Raw genomic sequence first — 27421 nt, forward strand, 5'->3', positions numbered from 1 at the left:
TCTCTCTCCAACCTTTATGGTTTTTTCCTTAAAGCCCCAGCCTTTAATTTTCCCTACACTGTTTGCAAATAGAACTATTTACTTCTTTCTGGTTTTGTGACCTGAAATTGTGACATTGCAAAAAGAGAGAGAGAGAGAGAGAGAGAGAGAGAGAGAGAGAGAGAGAGAGAGAGAGGTTATGTTTTGTTTTGTTTTTTCTTATAGTTAAGAAAAACACACACACACACACACACACACACACATCCTCTGAAAAGGAATGCCTTATTTGTGATAGGAAGAGACATGATGAGAAAATAGGTTTGTTGTTTTCTCAAGTAGAAAGTTCTTACAAATGAGGAGGAACACATTATTCCCATTTTACCAATGATGCAGTTTCTAAACAGTCCCTCCATATAACATGCATAGCTGAAAGCTCTTTGGGGAATTTGCTCGGTCTTGAGTCTCCTTTACATCTGACCTGGAATCATGTCAGGCAAAACTGATATTTCTGAGAGCTGTGACTTTCAGAAATCTACTTTCAGCATTATCTACTTTAGAGGTTTTTTATTCTTATGCATATTGACAATTTGCATGCTATATGTTGTGGACCAGTATTTTGGATTTTCAGAATATTTAATTTAAAGTTGGGCTGGAGTGATAGTACAGCGGTAGGGCGTTTGCCTTGCATGCAGCCAACATGGCCAACCCGAGTTCGATTCCTCCGCCCCTCTCGGAGAGCCCGGCAAGCTACCGAGAGTATCTCGCCCGCTCGGCAGAGCCTGGCAAGCTCCCCGTGACGTATTCGATATGCCAAACACAGTAACAACAAAGTCTCCAGTGGAGACGTTACTGGGCCCGCTCGAGCAACTCGATGAACAACGGGAGGACAGTGTTTGTTTGTTTGTTTGTATTCTTCCTTTATTGTCAAAACTTTTATTCCTTAAAATCATTATCCTTTCTTGCTTTCATAAAGTATTTGCATTTCCTAATTCTTTTTTTAATTTTATTTTCTAGAAAGTTGTTCACAGTAATTTATTACATTCAGTTTTTCAACACTTAAATTTCTGGCCGCACGCTCCAGAAATTCTAAAAATTTAAATAGGTTGCTAGAGCTGGAGTTAAATTTTTAACTGGATGGTGATTTGGGGGTTCGGAATCATCTCTGCAGCAATCTTCTGAGATTTATTTGTGGGTCTCTGAATCTTGACTGTTAAAGAGCTTATATGGTGCCCAGAGGCCATTCGTGGGCATGACTGCCAGACTCCCAGAAGCACAGGGAGAGGGGAGGAGGGTGCCCATCCCTACCTTTGTGCGAGCCTGGAGGCTTCAGTCACAAAACCCGTTTACCTGAGCTTTTCAGCAGATTCATTCTCATGCATGAGGGACTAGTCCTAAGCGCACGTGGCAGCTTATTGGGGTCTGGAGTTTGTGGCTGCTGGGGCAGAGGAACTCACCCACCCTCCTACGAGGTTCCCCAGGTGAAGGCAGCCTGGCACAGAGTGAGGAGGCATCTCTGCAGAGTGTTGCTCTCTTCCAGATTTGCCTTCCTAATTCTTATAGAACTCAGGGACCTAGAGCTTTGCTGATCCTCTGAACCTTTTAAAACCAGCAATTTTTCCTTTGCTCAGGTAATAAATGTATTCTTTTCTACGTTGCAATTTTCTTTAGTAAGCAATATTTTGCAATAGTGTGGTATTGTAATATATTAGAGTTTTTTAATTGGTTAATTTATTTTGGTTTGGGGAGCCACACCTGGCGATGCTCAAGATTTACTCCTGGCTCTGCAGTCAGGAATGACTCGTGGCAGTGCAGGGGGGGACCATAAGGGATGCTGGCGATTGAACTCGGGTTGGCTGCATGCAAGGCAAGTGCCCTAATCACTGTACTACCACCCTGACCCCTGTTAGCTTTTATTTTTAACGTTTTGAGAGAGCATGTTGACAGCATTGTGTACCATTGGTGGCTCACACTTGGATATGACAGCCCAGAGTGTAGAACTAGAGTCAGTGTGTTCAGGTCCTCTGACCTGGTCATTTGAAGTTTCCATGGAAGAACTTATGGTCCAGTGACTCTTTCATTACCCTAGAATTTCCAGATCTTCCACATAAAAAATTTTAAGGGTTAAACTGTAAATTCACTCTAGTTTAAACTAAATACATGTTACTGGTGTACATGAAATTGAAGGTATAAGTAAGCACCTTCAGTTAGCTTTCGTTACTGTCGTCTTTGGGCCATACCTGGCAGTGCTTAGGGGTTAGTCACTTCTGGCCAGTTCAGGGTACCATATGGGATGCCGGGGATCAGACCTGGGTCAGTTCTGTGCAAGGCAAGTATCTTAATTGCAGTACTATCACTCTGATCCTAGAATTAGTTTTTAAATATGAAAAAAAAAGTGGCATTAATAAAACAAGTCCAAGAGGATTTTGTGCCTGTCCTGTATGATTTAAGTATATTTTTAATTACTCAGTTGGATATGTGGAACTCTTAGTAAATTTACTTAGAAGAATTTTGCCAGCTCTTTTGATCAATTTTATACAGAGGGTCTGTGTGCTTGCTTCTCTGTGTGCCAGGATCAAACCCAGGGCCTCGCGCATACAAGGCATGTGCTGTACACTGAGCCACATCCTTGACCCGACAGCATGTCTTTTCTCTCTTTCACACGAAGAAATGAAAGACTGCTTTTAGATTTCAGGTAATAATGACTCCATTAGGGTTTTTAGGATTTCAGAATATAAAAATAGAACTTCACATAAATCCAAGAAAGCCTTCCTTCAAGTGGAGAAGGTAAGTGAAGAGTTTAAGACAGAGTCCATTAAACACACACACACACACACACACACACACACACACTGACATTTATGATGCTATTCATTTTTCAGACTATTGCCATCCTTCAGAGAGAGTTTATGAGACCTTTAGAGGATTTCCTGTAACTGTTAGAAAAGGAAGTAATGGTATCATATAATTTTATATACTATTCTTTTATGTACAGCACTACATGCTACAGTATAATACAATAGATTTTGTGTGTAAAATACTTCCTTTTTTATAGAAAATCAGGACCCCTCCCACAACACACTCCCAAAGAACTGACTAGAATGTAGCAGAAGTGGGCCGGGGCACAGGTGGGGTGACTGGCTGTAATGTCACAGAAGTACTTGGGGCTAACGTGGCAGAACTGGAGTGTGTGGAGCCAAGGAGGCTGGAGGCCACCCCTCATTCCCTTTTGCACCTGATCCAGTGAAGGTGTGGAAACAAGTAGAGTGCAGACACTTAACAACATTTCCTCTTGTGTGCTGTCCCTGAGGAGAATGATCTCTCCACTCTGAAAATGAACCCTTTCAAGGTGCTCACCTGGAGGGTTCCTTGCCATGTAGCTGAGGCATGAATGGGACATTCAGTGCCTTGGTTGCGGGACGTAGTTTGGTGCCGGATCCACTCACCACCTGAGAGAAGTCAGGGCTGGTTTGATCTCCAGCAGCAGTAATAACAGACACTGTGTCCAGAGCAGAGCAGATGATGCTTCTTTCCTACTCCCTTCAGCACATCCTAAGTATTCATGGTGGTCTCTGGCTTTCACCCCTGACAACAGACACTTAGACTGGATCACTTTTGAAGAGAATCTCCCAAAGACTGTGTCAAAGCTAACAGACATGACTGAGATCTGAGTTTCCCTGGGTGGTGAAACCGCCCCCAGCTCTGCACTGGGACTGTAGCTTTGGGTGCAGAGGGCAAGGGCGCTGAGGAGTGATTTCTTTCTCCTGATAGGCGGATGGTAGGTCAGTCAGGTTTGGGAGCCTCTGGTCCAGACAGCTGAGAGTCCCAGGTCAACACCCACTAATTCTGCTGAACCAGTTCTGTCCCCAGCAGAAATCACCACGGGCGTCAAACTGTCATCGTTGGCCCCATTCAGGAGCTGGAGAAGGGATCTTATTTAGCATTTTAGACTTCTCTAGTGCTTGAAATTGGAAAATGCCAGTACCACATCAATAGTTTTCATGTCCTCACATGAAGAAATTGCCCTTGTGTGACCTTTAAAAAAAAGGTACAGAGGTTAAATCTTACCCATCCATCTTGTTCTCTGCTGGTAAAATTCAAAATTACTCTGACTACTTAGGAACTTTAGTGAGGCCAGTTATGTAGTTCCGTCATGGCCGCCCTACCTCTGCTGTGACCTTAGAAAGTCGAAAGACTGCGTTACTGGTTCCCACCCCTTCTCAGGTCTTAGCTTTTCTTTCTTAGGTCTTTCCCCATATTTTTGCTCCTTTTATCTGTTTAATTATTTTGCTATCGTATAACCCCTGATTACTGTTTGTCTGTTCAGGGCATTGGTGTCCTGCAGAATTAGAACTTGGGCTGGAGCGATAGCACAGCGGGTAGGGCGTTTGCCTTGCACGCAGCCGACCCAGGTTCAATTCCTCCGTCCCTCTCGTAGAGCCCAGCAAGTTACCAAGAGTATTCCGCCCACATGGTAGAGCCTGGCAAGCTCCCCATGGTATAATCGATATGCCCAAAACAGTTACAACAGGTCTCACAATGGAGATGTTACTGGTGCCCACTGGAGCAAATCAATGAACAATGGGAGGACAGTGCTACCGTGCTAATTAGAACTAATGACTGCGTGAGGAGATAGGGTGGCCTTTAAAAATCATCATTTAGTTATAACATTATATCTCACGTTTTGGTTCAGTTTAAAAAATTATTTTTAAACATCCATCATTTAGGACCAAACCGTACCTGGTGAGATTAATCTCCAGCCTCCATTCTCAGCCGCCGTCATTTCAGCAGGACACATCCACTGTGCCTGGACCCCTGCTCGTCACCAGCCCTGCAGATGAGATTAGTCTCCCTCCTCCGCACCTGACCTCCACCTTTCAGTGATCCCCCAACCCCTCTTTCCTCATCTACCTGACACTGCTCACAGCTATACTTCCCGTCCCTGGGCATAGACAGGCGGGGGAGTGAAGGAGCAATTCCCAGCCTAATTATTCAGAGTCCCAATGGGGGCTGACTGCAAAGATTCAACCTCAGGATATGGGGGAAGCACTGCAGGCCCCCTGGGGAACACACATAATAGCCCACCAGGGCCACTGAGCACCAGTGATGACCCAGAAGGCTTGACCAACACCAGCCAGCTCAGCAAGGCTCAGACAATGACTTCAGTGACATCGTGATGTGGTATTTAGTGAGCCCAAGAGTTCTATGGCTCAGAAAGTCAGCGAAGCACAAGCAAGTATGAGTGCTAAAATGAGGAAACTAGTGGTTGGAGAGAGCGTACCGCGGGCAAGATGCTCCCCAGATCCCATATAGATCACACCCCCAGGTGCAGAGCCAGGAGGAACCCCGGAGCATTGCTGGCTGTGGCCCAGAAAACGAAAGAGAGAGAAATACAAACAGAAATTAAGAGTATGGTAGGTGATGATATGGGGGGGGGGGGGGGCGACAAACCTCAGTAGAAACTCTGAGCGGCAGAAGAACAGTAGCTGAGGAAAGGTTGAAGCGCTCCAGGATGAGATGGAGGAACCTGCTCGAAAGCAACAGAAGGTGAGCAAATGTCTGAAAAGAAATGAACAGCATGTCAGGGAACTGGGGGATGAGTTCAGGAGGAGCAATAGAAGATTCCTTGAAGTCCCTAAAAAATAGGAAGGCAAATCCGATGGAGAAACAAGAGTAAAGAAATCAGGGGCCAGAGCGGTAGTGCAGCAGTTAGGGCGCCTGCCTTGCACACAGCTCACCCCAGGTTCGATCCCTGGCATTCCATGCAGTCCCCTGAGCCCACCGGGAATCATTCCTGAGTGAGGAGCAAAGGAATAACCGCTGAGCATCACTGGGTGTGGCCCCAGAGCAAAAACAAACAAAATCGTTGATAAGCGTTTCCCAGAATTGAGCATTACAGGCACCAAGATCCAAGAGATCCAAAGGGTCCCAGCTAGTAAAGACTCAAACAGGAAGATTTCAAGACACATTGTGCTGAGAATGACAAAAATCCAAAGATAAGAGATGGCATATTAAAAGCACAGAGAGATCAGAAAAGGAACTTCCATATGAAGGAAAACTCTTGAGATTCCCAGCAGATCTATCAAATGAGACCCTACAAACCAGAAGAGAATGGAGGAATATGGTCCCCAAACTCAGCGAAATGAACACCTCACCAAGAAGACCCCGTCCAGCTAGAGTTTCCCTGAGATCTGAAGGAACGCTGGAGACAGACACGTTCCTTCATGGACACGCAACAGCTCGGAGAATCAGTCTTGAAACCAGTCCTGTAAACAAGCTTCTCAGGCCTTTGCCATTGAGGATGGCCTTTACACAGGGCACTCATGGCTCCCTCTGTTAGACTAAGAAGGGTTTGTTTACTTCTACCCTGCTGAGGGATTTTGTACATTTGCAATAATGAATTAACACTGCATTTATATGGAAAACATCTGATCAGATGGAATTTTTTAAATTAAAATTCAGAGATTTTTATTACAATACTTAATAATGCAGGCACTTACATTGTATCTATATTATAATGCTCTCTAAAATAAATCTAAGACTTTTTTTTTTATTTCTGTAGGCCTACTCAGATTCTCTTCTATTTTCCTTAACTCTTTTCACTCTGAGTAAATTTTACATGTAAAGGATTTATCTATTTCATGTAAATCTCACAGAAATATTCGTGTTACTTTTTAAACTTTATATACTTGTAAAAGAAAGATAGTTTTTGAAAAAAATTTTACTTTGTCAATTTATTGGTTTACAGTTTTGAGGAATTGCAGATTAGCTCTGTTCACCTGTATGTGTAGGTGTCACCACCGCCTTAATTTAAAAACAGAGAAAGAGGGGCTGGAGAGATAGCACAGGGGGTAGGGCATTTCCCTTGCACGCGGCCGACCTGGGTTTGATTCCCAGCTTCCCCTATGGTCCCCTGAACACCGCCAGGAGTAACCCCTGTGCATCACCAGGTGTGACCCAAAAAGCAAAAAAAAATGAATAAAAACAGAGAAAGAGAGAGATCCCAAATACGAGATTTTAAAAGCAGAAGAAACTTAGTAAGAGAACAACAAGTGGCCAAAGTGATCAGAACTGAAGATATCTACAGAACTTCCATAGGGGTGCAGGGGTATTGGAGGGGGCCACGGAGCACTGGTGGCGGGAAAGGGTCTCGCTGGTGGTTGGTGTGGGGTTGGAATGGCGTATGCATGGAGAGTATGTCAAGGGTATTGTAAATCCCAGTACCTCAAAAAAAAAAAAAGGTTTAAAAAAATAAAACATCACTTAGGGCCAAGGAAAGGGCCTCAGAGGTTACTGATCTGGCTTGACCCCTGGTACCACATCCCCACCAGCCATCTCTGGGTGTGACTCTGGTGGGCCTTGGCAATTTGGAGCCCCCAGCAGTTGCATTCTCTTGCCTTAGCCTCGAACTTCTGGCCCAGGTGCTAAGTGTCAGCTAACTGTGACCCCAACACCCACCAGGCATTAGTTGAGGCCCCTCAAAGCAAGAATGTTACACAATGCCCCCAAAAGCACGTGAATAGGAATAAATCGTGCTGCTGTGTTCATTGCTGCGGGTCTCTGAGGATGCTAGGAAGCGGCCCGCTGTCAGCAGCTGCCTGCGTACAGGTTCTTGTCCTAGGCCTTAGAGGGATGAGAAACCAGAGCCAGCGCAATAGAGAAGGATGCTTTTCTTTGCTCGCACTGCTTCATAGCATTGGTTTTGTTTTGTTTTGCTTTTTTAACTTTGATTGAATCACTGTGAGATAGACCCTTATAAAGCTGTTCATGATTGGGTTTCAGACACACAATGTTCCAACACCCATCTCTCTACCACTGTACATTTCCTGCTACCAATATCCCCGCTTCCCTCCCATTAATACCCATCCCCCACCCTCTGCCTCTCTGCCTGCGTCTGTGCTACTTTGACCCTCCGGTCTTGTCCAGTGTGATCATTCCCAGCTATTACTGTCATTCTGGTCTCCTCTCTATCTTACCTACCCTCAGCCCCACACATACTTGTGGTTAAATCCAACCATTCACCAGTCCTCCTAACCCCTGTTTTTCTTGGCATTTAAGTGAAAATGTAAAACTTGCCCACTGGAGACTGGTGAATGCCACTAACAAATAGTTGTTTGCATAGAAGCAGCTTGCTTTTCTGACTTCTTGCAAAAGTTGTAATGGCATTTGAAATGAATCTGGAATGGGAGTCTGTCTGTCTGTCTGTCTGTCCCCCTTCCTCCCCCTTAAGACATTGCTGAGCTCAGGTACCAGGGGTATTTGGGTCTCCTGGGCCACAACGGGTCAAAGGGAAAAAGAAACCCAATACTTGACTCCCTAGCCACAGCTCACTCCCATCTTGCCTGATGCAGGGAAGGTGTGAAAGGACCAGGAGTTTCCTTGGAGGCTGCTCGTGTGCTTGGACCCAGCTGCGGATTCTGACCTGCGTGTGGTCGCTGCCGGGGCCATCCGGGGCCCACAGATTGCGCCTGCAGCCTGTTTGCGTCCCCCACCCCAGGGGTCTGTTCCTTCTGAGCCAGGCGAGGAGTCAGCCTGCCCTCTCCCTTGTCTCCAGCCTTCTCTCTCTCCCCCACCTTTCTCCTCTTTCCTTTGAAACGCCCCCACAGCCCTGCCCAGTGCCCTCACACCCCCTGCCCGCCAAAGCTACCCTGTAATTCATCTAATGGACATGTTCTTGCCAGTAAAGACAGGTCTCAGAAAATTGTTCAGAAAGTCTGGTTTAATTCCAAAGAGACTTAAGTTGAATTCTGCCTGCTACTCCTAATAGGTTGGGTGGTTTGGTTGGGTTTTTTTTTTTAGTTTTTTTTTTTTTAAATACCTTTATAATTCTTAAAAAAAACTTCTTTCTCTGTTATCCTAATTGGATCTTTTCCTGTCCCTGTTAATTTGGGAGTAAGAGATTTTTTTTTCTTTTTCCAAAACAGACCTCTCAACCCCATCCTGAGTTCTGAGTATTGATGGAGGTGGGTGGGGGGGCATGCCCGGTGATGCTCAGAGGTTACTCCTGGCTCTGAGCTCAGAAATTACACTGATAAATTACTCAGGGGACCCTATGGGATGCCGGGGATTGAACCCAGGTCAGCCATGTGCAAGGCAAATGCCCTCCCTGCTGTACCATCGCTCCAGCCCTGTTGTGGGTATTTAGGGTTATCTCTGGTGGGCAGCAGATTACTCCGTGCCCGAGAGACATACTCAGAACCCTCCTATTGGGCTCCCAACCCAGTTCTGACCCTTCGCAGTTCTGTTTTTGTGACCTTAAAAAAATGACTGGAGTTCCTTGTGCCCCTGTTTCCTTTTCCCTTCATCTGTTACATGGGGATAATGATGCTAAGAATTAAGTGTGAAAATGGCAGAAAAGGATCTGAGTAGGGCTGGGGTCCATGGAGCGGAAAGGCGGAGATCCTACAGCCACGGGCTCTGCAGAGCTGCCCACTGCCTTGCAGGAAGCGCCACAAATTCAGGCTGGAACCGGGGACCTGTCTCTGCAGTGGTGGCCCTACTGTCACCTCTATCCTCAGGCCACACACACTCCTCACTATGTGCTCCGATTGGCACAGCAGAGTTGGTTGCTTTTTTTCTGGGAGGTTTTGTTTCCGTTATTTCCATGTATATATGCCCGGTTCTCTGCTTGTGAGTAACAGCATTAGCTGGCTCTCACTTTCCATTGTAGAGATGGGACCTCTCTTTAGAACAGTAATTACATTTCCCTTGAAATCAAGCCCCTCTACACATGTTTGCAGTCTTTGAAATTGCTTTCGCTTAGGCTGGAGCCATAGCACAGCAGGGAGGGCGTTTGCCTTGCAAGCAGCTGACCCCAGGTTCATATCCCCGGCATTCCATATGGTCCCTCGAGCAGTACCAGGAGTAATTCCTGAGTGCAGAGCCAGGAGTAACCCCTGAGCACCACCGGGTGTGCCCCCTCCCCCCAAAAAACCCAGAAAATAACAACAACTACAAAAAGAAATTGCTTTTGCCTTTTTCTGCTGCACTGAGTTTAAGGATTGCTGAGCCAAAGGACTGAGGGCGAGCACGTTGGCTGGCCGAGAAGGCTGCCCTCTGCTGGTGGACTCGGCAGCGTGCAGGTGGAGCCTTCACAGACTTTCTTGGGTACAGGACCCCCTCTGGGTTCTGCTTTGTTGCCGCTTTGCCTCCCCAGTTTCCCTCAATTCTGGTGGCAGCACCGTCACACTTCACCAAGTATTTGGCTCTAATCTCCTTTCTTGCAGACTGGCCCACCTGCTCTTAACTGGTGTCCAAATCTGTAGTCGCTGAGTTCTCGCCGCGAGTATGTCCCACGAAAGAATTCCTGTTGCAGTGGCCAAGGGACCCCATCCTATTCCGTGTTTACCCAGTGCACTTGTTTGGGTGGGTCTTTGTTGATGTTTCGTAATCCCAAGTATCTGTAAGATAAAGAATTTAAAATTTCCTTAGGCAAGGCTGTTAGTCCAGCGAGGAGGGCACTTGCCATGTGCACGATCACCGGCATCCCATATGGTCCCAGGAGTGATTCCTGAGTGCAGAGCCAGGAGCAGTGCCGAGTGTGGCCCAAAAGCCAAAAATAAAAAACATTCCCGTATGCAAGATCAGAGAGATAGTGCAGGGGTTAAGGCACCTGATAGCCATTTCGATCCCCAGAGCACCACAGAGGGTGACCTCCCCCAACAGAAGTTTTCCTTGTGCATTAAATGATTTAGTCCTAGATTGTCTTGTAGGCCCTGGTAACTGCTGCTGGTGTTTCTTGGATTCAGTTCATAATCATGTTTTGTTATTACAAGACTATAATCTCTGCGAGAACATCCGTTCCCATGCTCTTTGGTGCTTTTCATATGTGGCATGTTACTTAGGTGGCAAGCCTAGCTGATTTTTACTTGTGTTTTATTTTTATGATTTATTGACGCGAAAGGCACTGAGATTTTGTGCCACTTTCAGTCTCGGCTACTTTTAGTCATCCAGCATCAAGCCTTGTCAGTTTTTAAAAGTAACGCAGTTATTCACCTGTGAAACGGGGGGATTGTACTTTCCTTTTCCTTTTCCTTTCACAAGGAGTTCAGTTCTGATCATAAATTTCCTTGCCTGCCTCCCATCTTCAGACTTTAAAAACTGTTGAAGGGCAGACTTTTGGACATTACTTGGAAATTATCCCCTCCTCTCCCTCGTGGCCGCTAAAACAGAGGCTGTGGGAACATTCCTACTTGTTAAATGATGGCTTTAAAGATAACAGGTATGGTGCGCTCATCTGTTTGGGGGCAGTAGTTCTTTGCTCTTCTCTGGGAGTATGGAAGCTTTATCCGAATAAACATGAAGCAGGTCTTGAGTATTTGTCAATCTGTTTTCCCCTGTGTCTAAAGTACATAGTGAGTTCTTTCTATTTTAAACCCAGAAATCAAAACCAGAGTCTTCCTAAGAACTCTGTGTGAAAATCTCCATCATTCTCTCTTTCTTCATTGACATATACACCCTTGAGGGCTACGTGCGTGTCTGGGATCCCAGTACTTCCCCCCACCCCTTTTCTGCACCTGCAAACCCGTGTTGAAAACTGACTGATTTCACTCGCTGAGTGTAATTTCACTGCTCGCATTGTAAAATCCCACTTTCTTTTTGTTTTTACCCGTATCCTGTACTCTAGATTGACAGCAAGTGAATAGGCTTAGGGAGCTAACCAGGAAACCTAAGCACAAGATGCTCCTAGGGAGAAAATGTTCAAGTTGAAAGACTTTTTTGGTGCTGGCTGGGTTTTTTTTTTTTTCAGATGTTTCAAAAAATAAGGTTATAAATAAATAAAAATAAGGTTGTTTAAGATGATTTGTTACATTCAATGTTTCAACAAGTTGAAAGTTTGAGCAAACATTTGAGATGTCTTTAATTTGGAGTTTTCAAATTCTAGAGTTCTCAGAAATTTATCAAAAGTAGAAATATTTGTCAACATCCCAAATACTTGACTGCTTGTTTATATATAAGAACTACTGACTTATAAATTAATGTGTTTTCACAGTTGTTTGTGTTCTGAGAGTAGTTGATCCTGGTTCTTAAGAGATTTATTGATAGGGGCAAATGAAAAGACTGATCATTTTTGTTTGTCTGGGGGCCACATCTGGTGACATTAGGAGTAACTCCTGGCTCTGTATTCAGAATCCCTCGTGGTGGTACTCAGGGGTACCCTGTGGGGCGCTGGGGATCGAACCCAGGATGGGCACAGGTAAGGTGAGCACCCCTGCCTGCTGTACTATCATTGCAGCCCCAACTCTGGTCGTTCTGTCATAAAGACTGTCTGCACTCTGCAAAACCATGCGGTAGTCGTGCCTCGGAGCAAAGCGGTGTCTGCACACATCACTGGTCCCTCTGACTTTGTGAGTCCAGCCCTATCATAGACCGGGCTGAATGTTTCCACATCAGCTGTCCCACGTGTGCAGTCAGAATCAGTGCGTCCTATGGTCCGTGCTTCCTCCTTGAGGACGTTTGCTTCTCATGGATACCCACTTACCGGACAAGAAACACGGCCAACCCAGATTCGATCCCTGCTGTCCTCTATGGTCCCCTAAGCCCCGCCAGGAGTAATTCCTGAGCACAGAACCAGGAGTAAGCCCTGAGCACTACCGGCTGTGGCCCCCAAAACAAAACAGACGAAGTGCCAGACTTATTGGTATCAAAAATACGCAAAACTAAATCAGAATATATATTCATAACCAATTGAGGGATGAACATGTTGCTGTTGTTTCGTTTTTAAAGCACTTACTGAATTTGAAATGTTAAATACCGACTCTTAAAATAACCATTCTTGTTTATGAGTGATGTGTCTTATCCTTGGGCAGTTGTACGAAAATAAAATATTCACAGCAGTAATTTCAGTATAGTCCCAGAATATTACTTCTCGGGCTTTTGGTATAAGAGCACCACCTATGGGTTTTTCAGATACTTGGCTAAATTAGAAAGAAAAGGGAAACCACCTCATCAAATCCTTTCTGATTATTTCCCTATAACTGGGAATAATCGATTTATTTGAAAGCATCCTTTGTCACAGTTTATCTCCACCTGTTTTTCAAATGTATCTCCCTGCTATTGAATCCACTAATACGATCGCTTCTGTGCCTGTAAAGTATTAGAATTCCGAATTAAATATACTTGAGTAGAAAATTGTTATTTTTCACATTGATATTATCACTTTGGGGGTGGTTTTGGGCAACACCCTGCTGTGCTCAGGACTTACTCCTGCGTGCTCAGGGATCACTCTTGGCAGGCTCACGATACCGTATGTGGTGTCCGCGATCTAACTCAGCTCTTGAAGATAACATACTTACCCGCTGTACTATCACTCTGGCCCCCATAAAAGCCCATTTATTTGTAGATTGATATTTCAATAAAAGTGAGCAACAGTCGTAGCCCCGTTGAGTAACCTTCTTATGCCCTCCCCACACCCTCCCCGCACGTACATACCTACCAGTCAGCTACCTGGTCTCATACCATGGTCCCCCATTTATGTGGTTTCTTACTTTAAAATATCTTGGGGGCCCAGATCCAGCCAGTGGTTGAAATCTACCACAAGTGGGTGGGGGCGGAGAGTAGGTGAGAGAGAGAAGAGACCAGTAAGAGTTAGAAACGATCACTCTGGACACAGACTGAATGTTGAAAGTAGGTAAAGGAGGATACATGGTAACGGTTCTTTTCAATATCTGAATTGCAAATCAAAATGCCCAAAAGAGTGCAGGGGGTGGGGGGTGGGGGGTGGGGGGTGGGGGGTTGGAGAGAGACAGACCGACAAAGTAGTGGGAGGGAACCTGGGAACACTGGTGCTGGGAAATGCACAGTGGTGGAGGGGTGGGTGTTGGAACACTGTATGAGTGAAACCCAATCGTGAACAGCTTTGTCATGGTCTATCTCATGGGGATTCAATTAAAAAAATAAATTTATAGGAAAACAAAAATATATATCTTGGGGGCTCCCAGTTAGGAACTGTTGGTTTACACTCCGAGAAGGATAGTGATTGCGTTTTCCTGTTTGTTTGCATCTTTGTGAACTTAATTCACCAGTCTGCAGGGTCCATGTTGCTGTGGCAGGAGATAATGAAGAAGGAACCGGGCACTTCCTAAATGACTGAGGGTATATTTTCATTAATTATTCTGATAATAACTTCGAGCAAAGTTGGAAGCAAAGCTCTAGCCCTTCATTGTTAATAAGTTCTAAAAATAGACTCACATTTTGCATGAATTTAGTCTTCTTTAAAGTATTGCTCATTAACTTTTTTTTAATAAGTTACAAGGGAAATTTTACTCTATGAAAAATCTCACACATGAGGAGAAAGGTAAAATGGGGGCAGGTCCTGGGCATGTGAGGCCTTGGAGAACCTCCTGCCCCTCTGCCTGGATTCCTGCCAGCTCGCTGGGTGAGGGACTTAGTTAGTCCTGGGGTACAGCCATGTGAGGCAGTGGCACTGTTTACAGAGAAACACATTTTGAAAATCCTGGTCACATGCTGTCTCCAAGAATTCTATAGAAATAAGGCTGGTTGGCTCAGTGGTAGAGGACTTGAATGTAGGAGGCACTGAGTTTGAGCCCTGCATGCTCACTCTTCCTCCCACCCTCCCTCTCTCTCTCTCTCTCTCTCTCTCTCACTCCTCCTCTCTCCTTCCTTCTCTCCCTCCCTCTTCCTGTCTCTTTGTCTCTCTCTCTCTCTTCGTCTCTCTCTCCCCCTCTTTTCCTCTCTCTCCCCCTCTGTTCCTCTCTCTCTCTCTCTCTCTCTCTCTCTCTCTCTCTCTCTCACACACACACACACACACACAGACACACACACAGTTAGAAGGATTGACTCTAAGTTGGCCAAATAAAATGATTTGCTGTATTTTGAGTCTTATGGGTAAAAGCTTTTATTAAAATTATAACGTGTACTTTCCTGTGGCCTTAATCTAAATTGAGTAGACTTCATTGTTATTTTAAGTGTCTTTGCCCCCTCCCCGGTTATTACTAATAGGGGTCCTTGCCTGCATACAGATTTGCTTCCTTAATTTTTCAGCTAAGAGCAGAACACAAAAAGTATGGAAGCTCTAGTCACACATGGTTCTACCCCTTGTTTGCTCTAATTCATTCGTTCACTCCTTCGGCAGCTGTCTTGTTGCCAGCTAGAAATGGCCCTTCATGATGGTTACGACGTGGGAGCAGCATTCCCTCTTTCGGAACATAGCACTGGATGTGTTCTCAACTCCTGTGCTTTTTGTTGCTGTGTTTTGCATTTAGGTCACATGCAGTGCTCCCAGCACAGTGCTCTTGGGGGCCATGCTCTTCAGCACCATGCTCTTCAGAGTCCATAGGGTGTTGGGGATCCAACCTGGGGCTCCCACAGGAAGAGCGCGCACTGCAGCTCTGTGAATGACCTCCCAGCAATCTCTGAGTTGAGGCCCTGTTTTCTGGTGCCATTCTGAAAGTTGTCTCCCTCCCCCCCGCCATTTCCTCCCATGTCTGTCTCCTCTGGTAGCTACACTCCAGCCCTCACCTCTCATTTGCTGCATTTAATCTGCTGTGACTCAGATCATCTCGTTTGGGGGGACGTTGTATAAAATAAAGGGTTTGCGATTTCGAGACTTAAACTTCTGTCACTTCATTTCCCCTCCCAACTATTCTTTAAATTGAGGGAGAATAAAATTGCCAGATCATCAGCCGAGTTCTGGATAGGCAAGAAGTTAACGGAATTCCTGTGAGAGTTGGCGATAATGCCAGAAGAATCCGGAAAAGTTGTTACTCATCTGAATTTATTCTGTCTTCCTTCTGTGACACTTAGACAGCCAACCATATCATGTTCCCAGCCGTGAGTGGATTAGGCAACAGAACTGTTCACAGTGATTTTGGTGTTTTTATCCAATTCCTCATGACTTTCTAAACCACCCAGCATGGAGTTCTTGTGTTTTGGTGCTTCCCCAAAATGTCCAGACATTACCAAGACGTGTATTCAATCAGGAAAAGATACTTTGGGCTAAAAGGGGAGGAAAATAAAATATCCCTGCAAGCATCTTAAGATGGATAGACCTGGATGTGTGGGTATGATTTGACATCTCAAGTGTTGTGGAGCTTTTTTTTTTTTTTTTAAGTAAACAGTGGTTTCCTGAACGCTTCATTTGAAAGTGTGATAATTAGCTAAGCTTGCCTTGGCTCTCTTCCAGCTTGTGGAGAGACTCCAGAACAAATCCGAACACCGAGCGGGGTCATCACCAGCCCCGGCTGGCCCTCAGAATATCCCGTCCGAGTCAACTGCAGCTGGTTCATCCGGGCAAATCCGGGGGACATCATCACTATCAGGTAACTGTGACCCCAGCAGTACTGCTGTGTTGTATCGTATTGCAAAATATGGATCCCGTTTCCAGATAGCACTCAGCCAACAGCCAGTTGGCAGTTGGGGGCACATGTGCTGAGTGCCTGTCACAGGGACCCTGTCGCAGGCGGGTTTCTATCCTGCTAGCCTGTGCCCTGCTTCGGACTCCGCCATCTGTACCCTGTGAGGCCATTTTTTAACCAGAAGCACCTATTTCCTAAGAGCTGCTTAGCATCCGTTCCCGTCATCTTTGGCCCCCAGACCAAGTAACCATGACTTGCCTATTCCCGTGGAGATCTGTCTAGCGCAGGAAGGGGATCCCCTCGGGTTCCCCGGCCTCCCCAAGAGACGGCCTGGTTCCAGACTGCATCTCTCATCCATGCACTCACACACCTCGACCAGAACTGGCAGGGGATTAAGTTTTGTTTTGATTTGTTTTGGAGCCACACCCAGCAATGCTCAGGGCTTACCCTTGGCTCCACGCTCAGGAATTAGCTTCTGCCAGTGTCGGGGGAACCATATGGGAGGCCAGGTATCGAACCTGGGTCCGCCGTGCCCGTGGCAAGCTCCCTTAAGTGCTATACTCCTGCTCCAGCCCGCAGCCTAAAATCCTGTGTCTCGGAAAACTCATGTTTTCGTAACAGGAACGAAGGAACATTTGTTAAGAATATAAAGGTAGCTGTTCCTAGGGGAAATAACGTTGGGTTTATGATTCTAAAAATAAAGACTATCTCTGCACGTTAAAGAGTTTTAAGATTTATTTTAAAGACATTTAAGATGACAGAGGAAAGCTGGAAATCCGATATTAAGGAGGAAATGTTCAGTGATGCCAGATACTTCTTGTAGAAGGAAGTCGTGTCAGGGCGATTAGTGTCAGCGTATTTGCATGCAGGGAGGGTGGGGGGACCAGACACCGAGCACTCAGGGCGGAATGCTGCTGCCTTCAGAGCCGGCGCCCACCAAGCTCAGCCTTCTCGCATGCTTGTATCTGTAATATTTTTATAGGTAAGAAGCATATAATTTACGTTGGCAAGAGACTTGGCAAATCATAGACCCCATCATTTTCCTTTTTCTTTTTTTTAAACGAGATTATAAATTTAGCCGACTTTGGAATCTTTCCACCATTCTCTTTTCTTTTTTGAAAAATATCCATTAATGATCAAAAGCACCAGTCATTCTTGTCTTTAAAAAAAATCTAGCCTCTTCTCTTTACGGAAGCCACCACATAGGGACCCCGTGACTTGGGGGGAGGGTGATTGGTTCCTTCTGCCCCGTGACTGTTTCCAGGGCCCCGAGGCCATGAACTCTGGGAGGAATGGAACCCCTTTGACGGATGGGTGTCCAGCGCCACAGCACTAGTGCTAGAAGCCCTAGCAGAGGTCTCTTTTCTTTTCTTTTTATGGTTTAGGGGCCATGTTTGGCGATACGCAGGGGTTCCTCCTGGCTCTGCACTCAGGAATTACTCCTCTAGGTGCTCAGGGGACCATATGGGATGCTGGGGATCAAACCCAGGTTGGCCCCGTGCAAGGCAAGTGCCCTCCCCACTACACTATTGCTCCAGTTCCATAAATTTTATTAGTTTTATTGTTTGTTTTTTGGCTTTTCGGTCACACCCAGTAAATGCTCGGGGCTTATTCCTAGCTCTGCACTCAGAAATTGCTCCTGGTGATGCTCTGAGAACCATAAGGGATGCCAGGGATCGAACCCAGTTCCAGTTGGCCATGTGCAAGGCAAATACTCTCCCCGCTGTACTGTCACTCTAGCCCCCAGAGGCCTCTTTTCTGTCATCTGTAATATGAGTAAGTATAAATGTAATTACAAAATAGTACTTTTACAGGGATTCTGAGTTTGAAATTCAGCGGCCCTCAGCAACACAGAGAAGTGGACATTTTGGAGATTTCCCTTTTCTGATCCCAAATCAAACCTTCAGCCCATTGATACAAAACTTGGAGATTCTTGCCAGCACAGAAAGTGACATGGAATATGGCCAGCTGGTCTGTCCTGTCACGTCTGATCTTTGAGAACTCACAAACTAGATAGGCTCAAACCGAGAACAGTATTGAAATGCAGACCAAAACGAGGGCTGAGGGGCCAGAGAGATAGTACAGTGGGTAGGGCATTTGTCTTGCACGTGGCGGAACTGGGGTCAGTCCCCAGCAACACTCCCCCCTCCCCCCCCCCCCCCCCCCGTACTGCAGGGTGTGACTCTGGTGGCTCCCCTACATCACTGGGAATATCCCGAACTCCACTCAAAAATAAAATTAGACATTAAAGTCCACATAAAACAGGGAAGTGAAAATTACAGACTGCATAGCCAGTATTTAAAGCTTTCCTTGTGAAACTGTTCAAAGATGGTGGTAGAAAGGCGTTTCTAGGGCCGGGGACGTGACTCGCGCACAGAACATGTTCTGGTTACCTGGGTGAGGCGCTGGGATGGATTCCCAGCACCAGGAGGAAGTGTTGTTTTTATCCCCTGGGAGCCCGTCAGAATCAGTAAAGGCCTCCCTGTTTATCCAGGGTGATGGAGGATTGCATTCTCCGTCCCCATTTGAAGCCAAGCGCCAAGCCAGAATATTTTGCTGAGTTAAGGAGACTGCAAAAAAGGAAAATAACCCAAAACCTCCCACTGACCGCTGCCTGAACTCTTGTGGGATGGCACACTGGGCAGGGTGTACCCCCAGACAGAGGAATTCAGTGGAGCCACCTGCGGCTGCCAGCAGGCTGGGTACCAACCTGAATCCAGGCTTACAGCAGCTCTGGAGAGAGCCCCAGGTGGAGCAAGCTCCGGAGCAGATGCCTGGAAATATAGCGAGGAGAGGGTTTAAGACAGAAAGAAGCAAATCTTCTGCACAGTAAGCCTGGCACCGTCATTTCTGCAATATATAAAAACACGTCAACCAAACCAGTTTTTGTTGGCATGAACACAGATTTAACCCGGACACTATAATATTGGGGAGATGGGACATTCTGGACATTCTTTGCTTTTTTGTTTGTTTGTTTTTTGGTTTTTGGGTCATACCCAGTAGTGCTCAGAGCTTACTCCTTGCTCTTCCCTTGGGGATCACTCCTAACGGTGCTTGGGGGACCATACGGGGTGCCCCGGGATCAAACCCAGTTTGGCTGCATGCAAGGTAAGGTGCCCTCTTTGCTGAACTATCTCTCCAGCTCCTTAGCCTTTTTATTTATTTATTGCTTTTTGGGTCACACCCAGCGATGCTCAGGGGTTACTCCTGGCTTTACACTCAGGAATGACTCCTGGCGGTGCTCGGGGGACCATATGGGATGCTGGGAATCGAACCCAGGTCCGCCGCGTGCAAGGCAAACGCCCTACCCGCTGTGCTCTTGCTCCAGCCCCAACACTTGGATTCTTTAAGGAAACCTGCACATGCTAGATCCTAGCCTAGTATGATGTTTTCAAATTAATAAATAAGTATATATATAAGTTTGCAGAATTTCAGGTATATAGAAATAGAGCCATCAGCTGTTTAAAATTTTCACAATTCATCAACATATGCTTATTTAGAAATATTTTACTGACCAAGTGATAGTTATGACAACTGTGATTTTTTAAGTGGTTTTGAGTACCAGTAGTCATTCTTGACAACTGTTAAAAAGACCCCAGAGGCCCGGAGTAAGCTATAGTTCATAGCTCTATATCAAGGTAATGTTAAATTTCAAGTAGAGATCAATAAAAATAAAAAGAGTGTGTTTTTCCAAACTCAAGGGATTGAGAGAATAGAAGAACTGAATACTCTTTCTTGCACATCATTAGAACAAATGTGGTCAGCATTTGAATTGATTAACATATAAAGATTACTAATAAAAAAAATCAAAGCATGAATCTTGAGCATCCACTAGAGGAAAGGAGATTTTAGGCAGATAGAAGTACAAAGGAAGACAAGAAAGGAGGAAAATGAAAGTTTGCATACAGAGAAAGTCATCTGATCTTTAAAAGTCTGGTCAGAGTATGGATTGGTTAATTGCTATGATCCCTATAAAAAGCTGTAAGAAAAAAAAGTCTGTGGATAGAAAAGATTTGTGGAATACCGATTAATAGAAAGCTACTGTAGGATAATCAGCTTCAGCTATAATTGAACTGAAAGCACAAAATACTATGCCAGGGAAATGGCTTAGTGGGCTGGAGTTGCCCACCAGAGAGTGGGGAAGGGATTAAGGTGCTTACTTGGCACACTGTGGACCCAGTTTGATATCCAGTTTGAACCAACTGCGTGTTGATTCCCTCTGAACACTGCTGGGTGTGTCCCAAAGACCACCACACCCCTTCTCAATGCAGAGAAAGTATATCTGATACATTGATTTAAAAGGTATTGTAGCACTATAGCACTGTCCTCCCGTGTTCATCTATTTGCTCAAGCGGGCACTAGTAATGTCTCCATTGTGAGACTTGTTACTGGTTTTGGCTTATCAAATATGCCGCGGGAAGCTTGCCGGGCTCTCAGAGAGGGACAGAGGAATCGAACCTGGGTTGGCCATGTGCAAGGCAAATGCCCTACCCGCTGTACTATCGCTCCAGCCCTTAAAATGAAAAATAAATAATCTCATGATATTTTACTTTGAAACTGGAAAAAAAAAACAACAGCAACAACAAAAACCAAGGGCTAGAGAGTTAGTACAGTAGATAAGGCCCTTGCCTTGCACACAGCCAGCCAAGGTTCAATCCCAGCACTGCATGGGGTTCCCGAGTACCGCCAAGAGAGCTCTGAGTGCAGAGCCAGAAAGAGGAGCAAGGAGGAAAACGGGAGATGGAAGGAGGAAGGGCATCAGTAAAACAAAAAACCTGGCTTTCTGAAACTCGGGCAATTAGACAAAGAACCCGCAGCTGCTGTAAGCCTGTTTCCTAATGAAAACATCTCCTATGATCACAAGGACTATAAGAGATCTTAAAAATCGAAAGGCACTCCAGCCCCGCCCGTCCGCTTGACAGGCACACAAGAAAGGTCCAGTGGTTGCCGCTTGGGTCTCATGTTTTCAGTTCTGTTGAGTCTGCTTTGGGCCTGTGGCTGGCTGTACCCCTCACTCAAGTCACTGAGATAACTCAAGCCTGTTCACCCATTGCTTCTCGTTCTCTTCTCCCTCCCTACTTGATTTCTTTCTCTGTCTCCTCTCTGAACACTGAGGCCAAGGGTAGATTAGGCATCCCCCCTTTTACCACAACATATTTCCTCATCCTGTATTCTATATTCCACAGGTATGTGAGATCACCCAGTGTTTTTCTTTAAATTAGTACCTAATAAATTTATTTTATTATTTTCATAAGTAATATTTTTTTTATTAGTGACTCAACACATTATCTTCCAGATCCAACCAGGTTGCAGCAAATCACGTGATTTCATTGTTCCTTGCAGCAGCATAGTATCCCTCTGTGTATATATATCATATCTTCATAATCCATTCATCTGTCGATGGACATCTCCCTAAGATTCCATATCTTAGTTATTGTACTGGGTGTAGCAAGAGGGTTGGGGTGGGAGGGAATCTGAGAACACTAGTGGAGGAAAGTTGACACTGGTGGAGGGATTGGTGTTGACTTAGTGTGTGCCTAAAACTCACCTGTCATTAACTTTGTAAATCATGGCACTTTAATAAAGAAAAAAAGTAAGTAAGTAAAGTAAAAGTAAAGGCCTTCCCATTGATCATCGGTTTGCTCGAGCGGGCCCAGTAACGTCTCCATTGGAGACTTTGTTGTTACTATGTCTGGCATATCGAATACTCTCGGTAGCTTGCCAGGCTCTCCGAGAGGGGCGGAGGAATCGAACTCGGGTCGGCCATGTTGGCTGCGTGCAAGGCAAACGCCCTACCCGCTGTGCTCAGAAGGCAGTATTTGTGAGACTTTAACATGTCAAAAAAATATTCATGCAGTTAGATTAAATGAATCGTTTTCTAGAGAATGGATATTACCAATATTGTCTCAAGGAATGACTGTTAAATCAATAAACATTAGAGAAACCAAAATCAGGATTCAAAGTGAGATTTAAGGCCCAAATAGTTTTATGGACAGACTTCCCCCAATGACTAGGTCGAGTTTTCGTGCCCTGATAAAGGGCATCTGTTCAAAGCAATTTTAATCAAACTTAGCAGTGCAGCTAATTTTAGCACGAGGGACCAAGGCAAGAATGTTTGCTTTCACTAATTGTGCTTGATCTCCCAGTCAATGCAACAGAATATCAAAAAGAAATTAATGAGACAAAAAAAATGGAAGGAAGAAGTACGGCTCTCAGTATTTGCCATTATTTTCCCTGGTTACATATAAAATCCAAGCAAGTTTAAATATTGTAGACAAGAGCTTTTTTTTTTTATAATTCTATGAAAGTGCTGTATACATCTTTGTATACAGCATACAGTATCCAGATACAGTGATTGTAAGAAAATGTAAATGGTTAAAACTGATTCAGCAAGAGTTTAGGGAAAGCTTTATTAACACCCCCGCCCCAAATAAGGAAATTTTGAATTGCACCACAAACAAGACTGCTGAGCATTGTTTCTCAGCAGGGGGCCATAGACACCCCCTGTGATTTTCCAAGGACGCTGCAGTGACGATTGCATAACTGGGGGGTCCGTAGCATGAGACGAGGGGCACTGTGGTTCCCTGAGAACCACCAGGGGTAACACCTGAGCAGCGCTGGGTGTGTTTTTGACCAAAAAGTCAAAAGCAGAAAAGACAAGCAGCAGCAGCAGCTGAGACCTAGCCAAGGCTCCTGGCTTCGTAAATCATCAGTGTATTAGTGAACTGCAAGTTTCGCCTCACCCCTGCTCAGACTGGAGTTCGGAAGACCGAGTGGCCGGGGTGCACGCACAGCTCCCACACAGACACGTGCCACAGGCCAGCCTGCTGTGCTGTGACCACGGTCAGGAGCCAGGGCTTTGACAAGGCAGCCCACGGGAGAAGAGACGGAACTAGCCAGGAAGCGGGACACGGAGAGAGAGCACTGGGTGAAAGCGCTTGCTTTTGCACGGAGCCAACCATGGTTCTGTCACCGGCACGCAGTCCCCTACGCCTTATTTTTGGCTTGGGGCTCTCACCCAGTGGTGCTCAGGGTTTCCTCCCAGCTCTGCTCAGGGGTGTCACTCCTGGTGGGTCTTGGAAGATCACACAAGGTGTCCGGGATTGAACCTAGGTCAGCCACTGTGCTTTCTGTGCTACCACTCCAGCTCCCAGGAAAAACATTTTGTCAGTGTCTATTAATTGTAAAGGGGGATTGTCTTTTTTTCTTTTGGAAAAAAAAGAGGGGGTGTGGCGTACCCACTGTGTCCGGTGTCTCTTTCTGGCTCTGTGCTGCTGGTTGCTCTGAGCTGTGTTCAGAGGGCCATTTGGTGCCGGGATTGAACCAGGACTCCTTCATATAAGCTTTTTCTCCGCCCCTCTGCGCGCTCTCTCCAGTCGGGAATTATATCTGTGATCCTAACAGTTCTGCTTGTAGAAAATTTGTCCTAGAGAATTACTTGCTTGTGTGTGTGGAGAGAGAGTGGTGCCCATATAATAATTCTTTGAAGCTTCATTCATCAAGAGTGAAAACTGAACAAAATCTATTTGCTTTTTTGTTTGGGGGCCACACCTGGCAATGGTCAGGGGTTACTCCTGGCTCTGCCTCAGGAATTACTCCTGGTGGTATTCGGGGAACAGTATCTCCGCTCCCTCTAAAGAGAAAATGTCCTGGTGGAGTAGTACTTGGATCATTCTCTTCATTATCACTTAGTTTTAATAAAAGGCCAAGGCAAGGAGGTAAAGTAAGATCTTTTTGGTGAGATGTGCTATTGATAAATGAGTTTTTGGTTCTCTCTTAACTAAGTATATGCTTTTGTTTAACTTCTTTGTCGCTTTCCCATATCTGTAGTTTGTGATTGACAAAATAAAATGGGCTATAAAGTAAGTTATTTTGAAAAGGCATTTTCAGGGCCAGAAAGGTAGTACAGAGGGCATCAAACCTGACCCAGTTCGATCCCCAGCATCCAATACTGAGTACCACCAGGAGTGATTCCTGAGGGTAGAGCCAGGAATAAGCCTTGAGAATCGCCAGGTGTAGCTCAAAACTAAGCAAACAAAAATAAATAAAAGGGCATTTTCAAGCTGACTTTTTACTGAAAATGTTTATTAAATTTTTTTTAACTTTACTCAGATTTATGCTGCTTGCTCTCCTGAAAATGTAAACTCTAGACTTCATTGAGCAAGTAGATGAAGCATCTCTGTAACGTGTACTTCAGCTCATCAGAGTGTATAGCAATGATTCTGGCTCAGATTTTGCAAGATTTAGGGTGTTCTGAATTGGAAACTGGCTCTCCTAAACACACAGATATGGAGGAGGAGACGGGGAAGAAATGGCCACTTGTCAACCTGTTTCTCAGCATGATCTGGGGGTCTGATACCACCAATCAGAAAGTATCCTTGCAGAATCTGGGGAAAAGCCATCAAAGCGTTGAGAGCATAGAAGTGCTGTTACTTGCCAGCGACTGAGTTTCATGCCTGGAAAACCCAGGAGCTAAAATTCACATATGGAGGCTTGACACAAAGGCCTGGGTTACCACGTAGCATCACAACTGTGCTCCCGGAATCTCCCTCCTCACTGGCGTTTCCTGGTTCTGTATTGGCAGCTTTCAGGATTTCGACATTCAGGGCTCCAGAAGATGCAGTTTGGACTGGCTGACGATAGAAACGTACAAGAACATTGAGAGTTACAGAGCCTGTGGATCCACCCTCCCGCCGCCCTATATTTCCTCCCAAGACCATGTGTGGATCCGGTTCCACTCAGATGACACCGTCTCGAAGAAGGGCTTCCGGCTGGCGTACTTCTCAGGTGGGTGTGTACAGAAGACAACGGGTGAGCAGGGCTGGAGAAGTGGGGGACAGCGGGAAGGGGCTTACCTCCCCGCCACCACACATGGCCCCCTGTGCCCTCCTCAGGGCCTCTCTGAGCACGGTGAGGGTGTGGCAGTACAACAAAAATGAAGTCATTAGCCAGATTCTCCCTTACGAAGTGCTCAGCGCTAGGTGTCTGAAGTGTTAATTAACCTTGTCCAGTGGTGGCGTGGCAATAAAATTAAAGTAGTGAACCAAATTCTCCATATCAAGTGCGCAGCGCCAAGCTTCTGAACCATCATTAATTAACCTTTGTCCAGTGGTGGCCTTCCTCTGACCTTGTGGCCTCCCTCTTCCTCTCCTCCTGTCCGTCAGCCCCTATTCTCGTGCCATGGCTCTCCCTCCCCTCCATTTACATGCACCCACAACCCCCTTGATCGTGCTGGGCTCCCATGAAGGAGATCCCCCGTCATGGCAACTGGCTTCTCCCAGCAGCTGGGATGGGATTGGGTCTTTAGAAGTTCAGAGTTCCCGAGCCCCAAACTGACTCCTGGGGTGTTTTGTGCAATAAGCTGATCAACTTTATAAGCACAGGTCACTTTTCTTCTTTAATCTATTAAATGCATTTATTTTAAAAGTAACTTTTGGGGCCCGAGAGAGAGTACTGCAGAAAGGGTGCCTGTCTTGCACGCAGCAGACCTGGGTTTGGTTGCCAGAGGCCTCTCTGGGGTCCTCTGGGCACAGAGCAAGGAATAATCCTAAGCCCCTTGGGTGTAGCCTGCTTTTTTTTTAAAAATAACTTTCTTCTGTGGCTCAGTGATAGAGGGAATCCCTTACATGCTCAAAACCTTGGCACCACAAAGAAAGAAACATAAAACTTTTTCTGCCCTGAGAGCTTATGCATACCCTGAAATTCATTTCAGAATGTGTTTCTGTGGGTCCGAGTTGCCTCCTCAGCCCTCTTCTTTGCGCACTGAGACTGGGCAGGACACAGGCTCGCTTTGATGAGAATGGCCCGTGGCATTCAAGTCCTGCCTGCCCTTTTGCAGGAAATCATTTCACATCATCCAAGATGCCACAGTTTTCTTGGGCCAACGTGCTGCTTCCCTCCTCCCCCGACCCCTCCCACCCTGCCCCAAGTCATCTTTGTAATGTTTATTTAGTTTCTAAGCACATTTTCTGTCTAGTTTTCATTAAATAAGTTAATGGAGCAGTAAGAATTGGCCCGGCCTTGTGAATTTTGTTTGGTACAGTGGGAATCTGATATTTGGGGTTCTCCCTCCTACCTGATCGTTGTTATGTAATCTGGGATGCCATGATCTTAGGATCATTAGAATTCTGAAGGTGTGTCAGTTTTTGCCCTCTTTTCCCTACTTCCGTCTGTCTGTCTGACTGTAGGCCAGCGGTGCCCAGGGACTCTTCTTTGCTCTGCAGGGACTAAGGGCTGCCAGGGATGGAGCCTTGCCTGCAGCCTTGCCCCCAGACCCCCGCCCTCTGAGCCTCCTCTCTCTGATACATTCATCCAACATACTGCAGTCCTACTAAGACGGTTGCAGTATGGAACAGAATTGTTAGAATCGCGTGAAACACTGTGAGCAGTATGAAATCAGTCTTATCTTAGCAAAACTTTGAATCTAAATAGGGTACTTTGAAGATATGGTACAGAGCAGAAAGAACTAGAAAGCAATGAAGAACATGGGGCTGGAGCGATAGCACAGCGGGGAGGGTGTTTGCCTTGCACACGGCCGAGCCAGGTTCAATTCCCAGCATCCCATACGGTTCCCCGAGCACCGCCAGGAGTAATTCCTGAGTGCAGAGCCTGAGCATCGCTGGGTGTGACTCAAAAAGCAAAAAAAAAAAGTAATAAAAAACATTAGAAAAGGTGACTTATGGATGAAATTTTCTTCATTTCAAAAATGTCTTTTTTCAGAGAAGTGCTGCCTGTCACGTAGGCAGTTGGGAAGAGTGGGAGGGAAGCTGGGGACATTGGTGGTGGGAGATGTACACTGGTAAAGGGACGGGTGTTGGAATATTATATGACTGAAACCCAATCATAAGCAACCTTGTATCTGTATTTCACTGTGATTCAGTTAAAAAATTTTTTTCAAAGAGAAAAAAATTGTATAAGGCTAATACAATGAGGTTATTTAATTTTGAACAGTACATCCTAGAGCCCATGTCTTGCCATTCCTTTTAGTAAATAAATGTTCAACAGTAAAATAGCTCTGCAGAGAAAACAGAATCAGGCTCTTCTCTGTAGATCGAAATGCCAAGATTTATAAGGAACAAACAGTTAAGCATTTAACAGATTGACTTGAGCTTGTTATGAACCAGTAGTAA

General features: G+C 45.6%; 1 protein-coding gene across 1 annotated transcript in view; it reads left to right on the plus strand.

The window, feature by feature from the left end:
• The window catches only part of LRP12 (LDL receptor related protein 12), a 76714-nt gene that overhangs the window by 43229 nt on the left and 6064 nt on the right, over positions 1–27421 (plus strand). Inside the window, exons 3-4 of the mRNA XM_056135205.1 lie at positions 16121–16256; positions 24877–25079. Of these exons, the coding sequence (XP_055991180.1) occupies positions 16121–16256; positions 24877–25079 (339 nt within the window). The remainder of the gene's footprint in view (positions 1–16120; positions 16257–24876; positions 25080–27421) is intronic.

The sequence above is a fragment of the Sorex fumeus genome, unplaced genomic scaffold, assembly GCF_029834395.1.
Source record: "Sorex fumeus unplaced genomic scaffold, SorFum_2.1 ptg000002l, whole genome shotgun sequence".
Lineage (NCBI taxonomy): Eukaryota > Metazoa > Chordata > Mammalia > Eulipotyphla > Soricidae > Sorex > Sorex fumeus.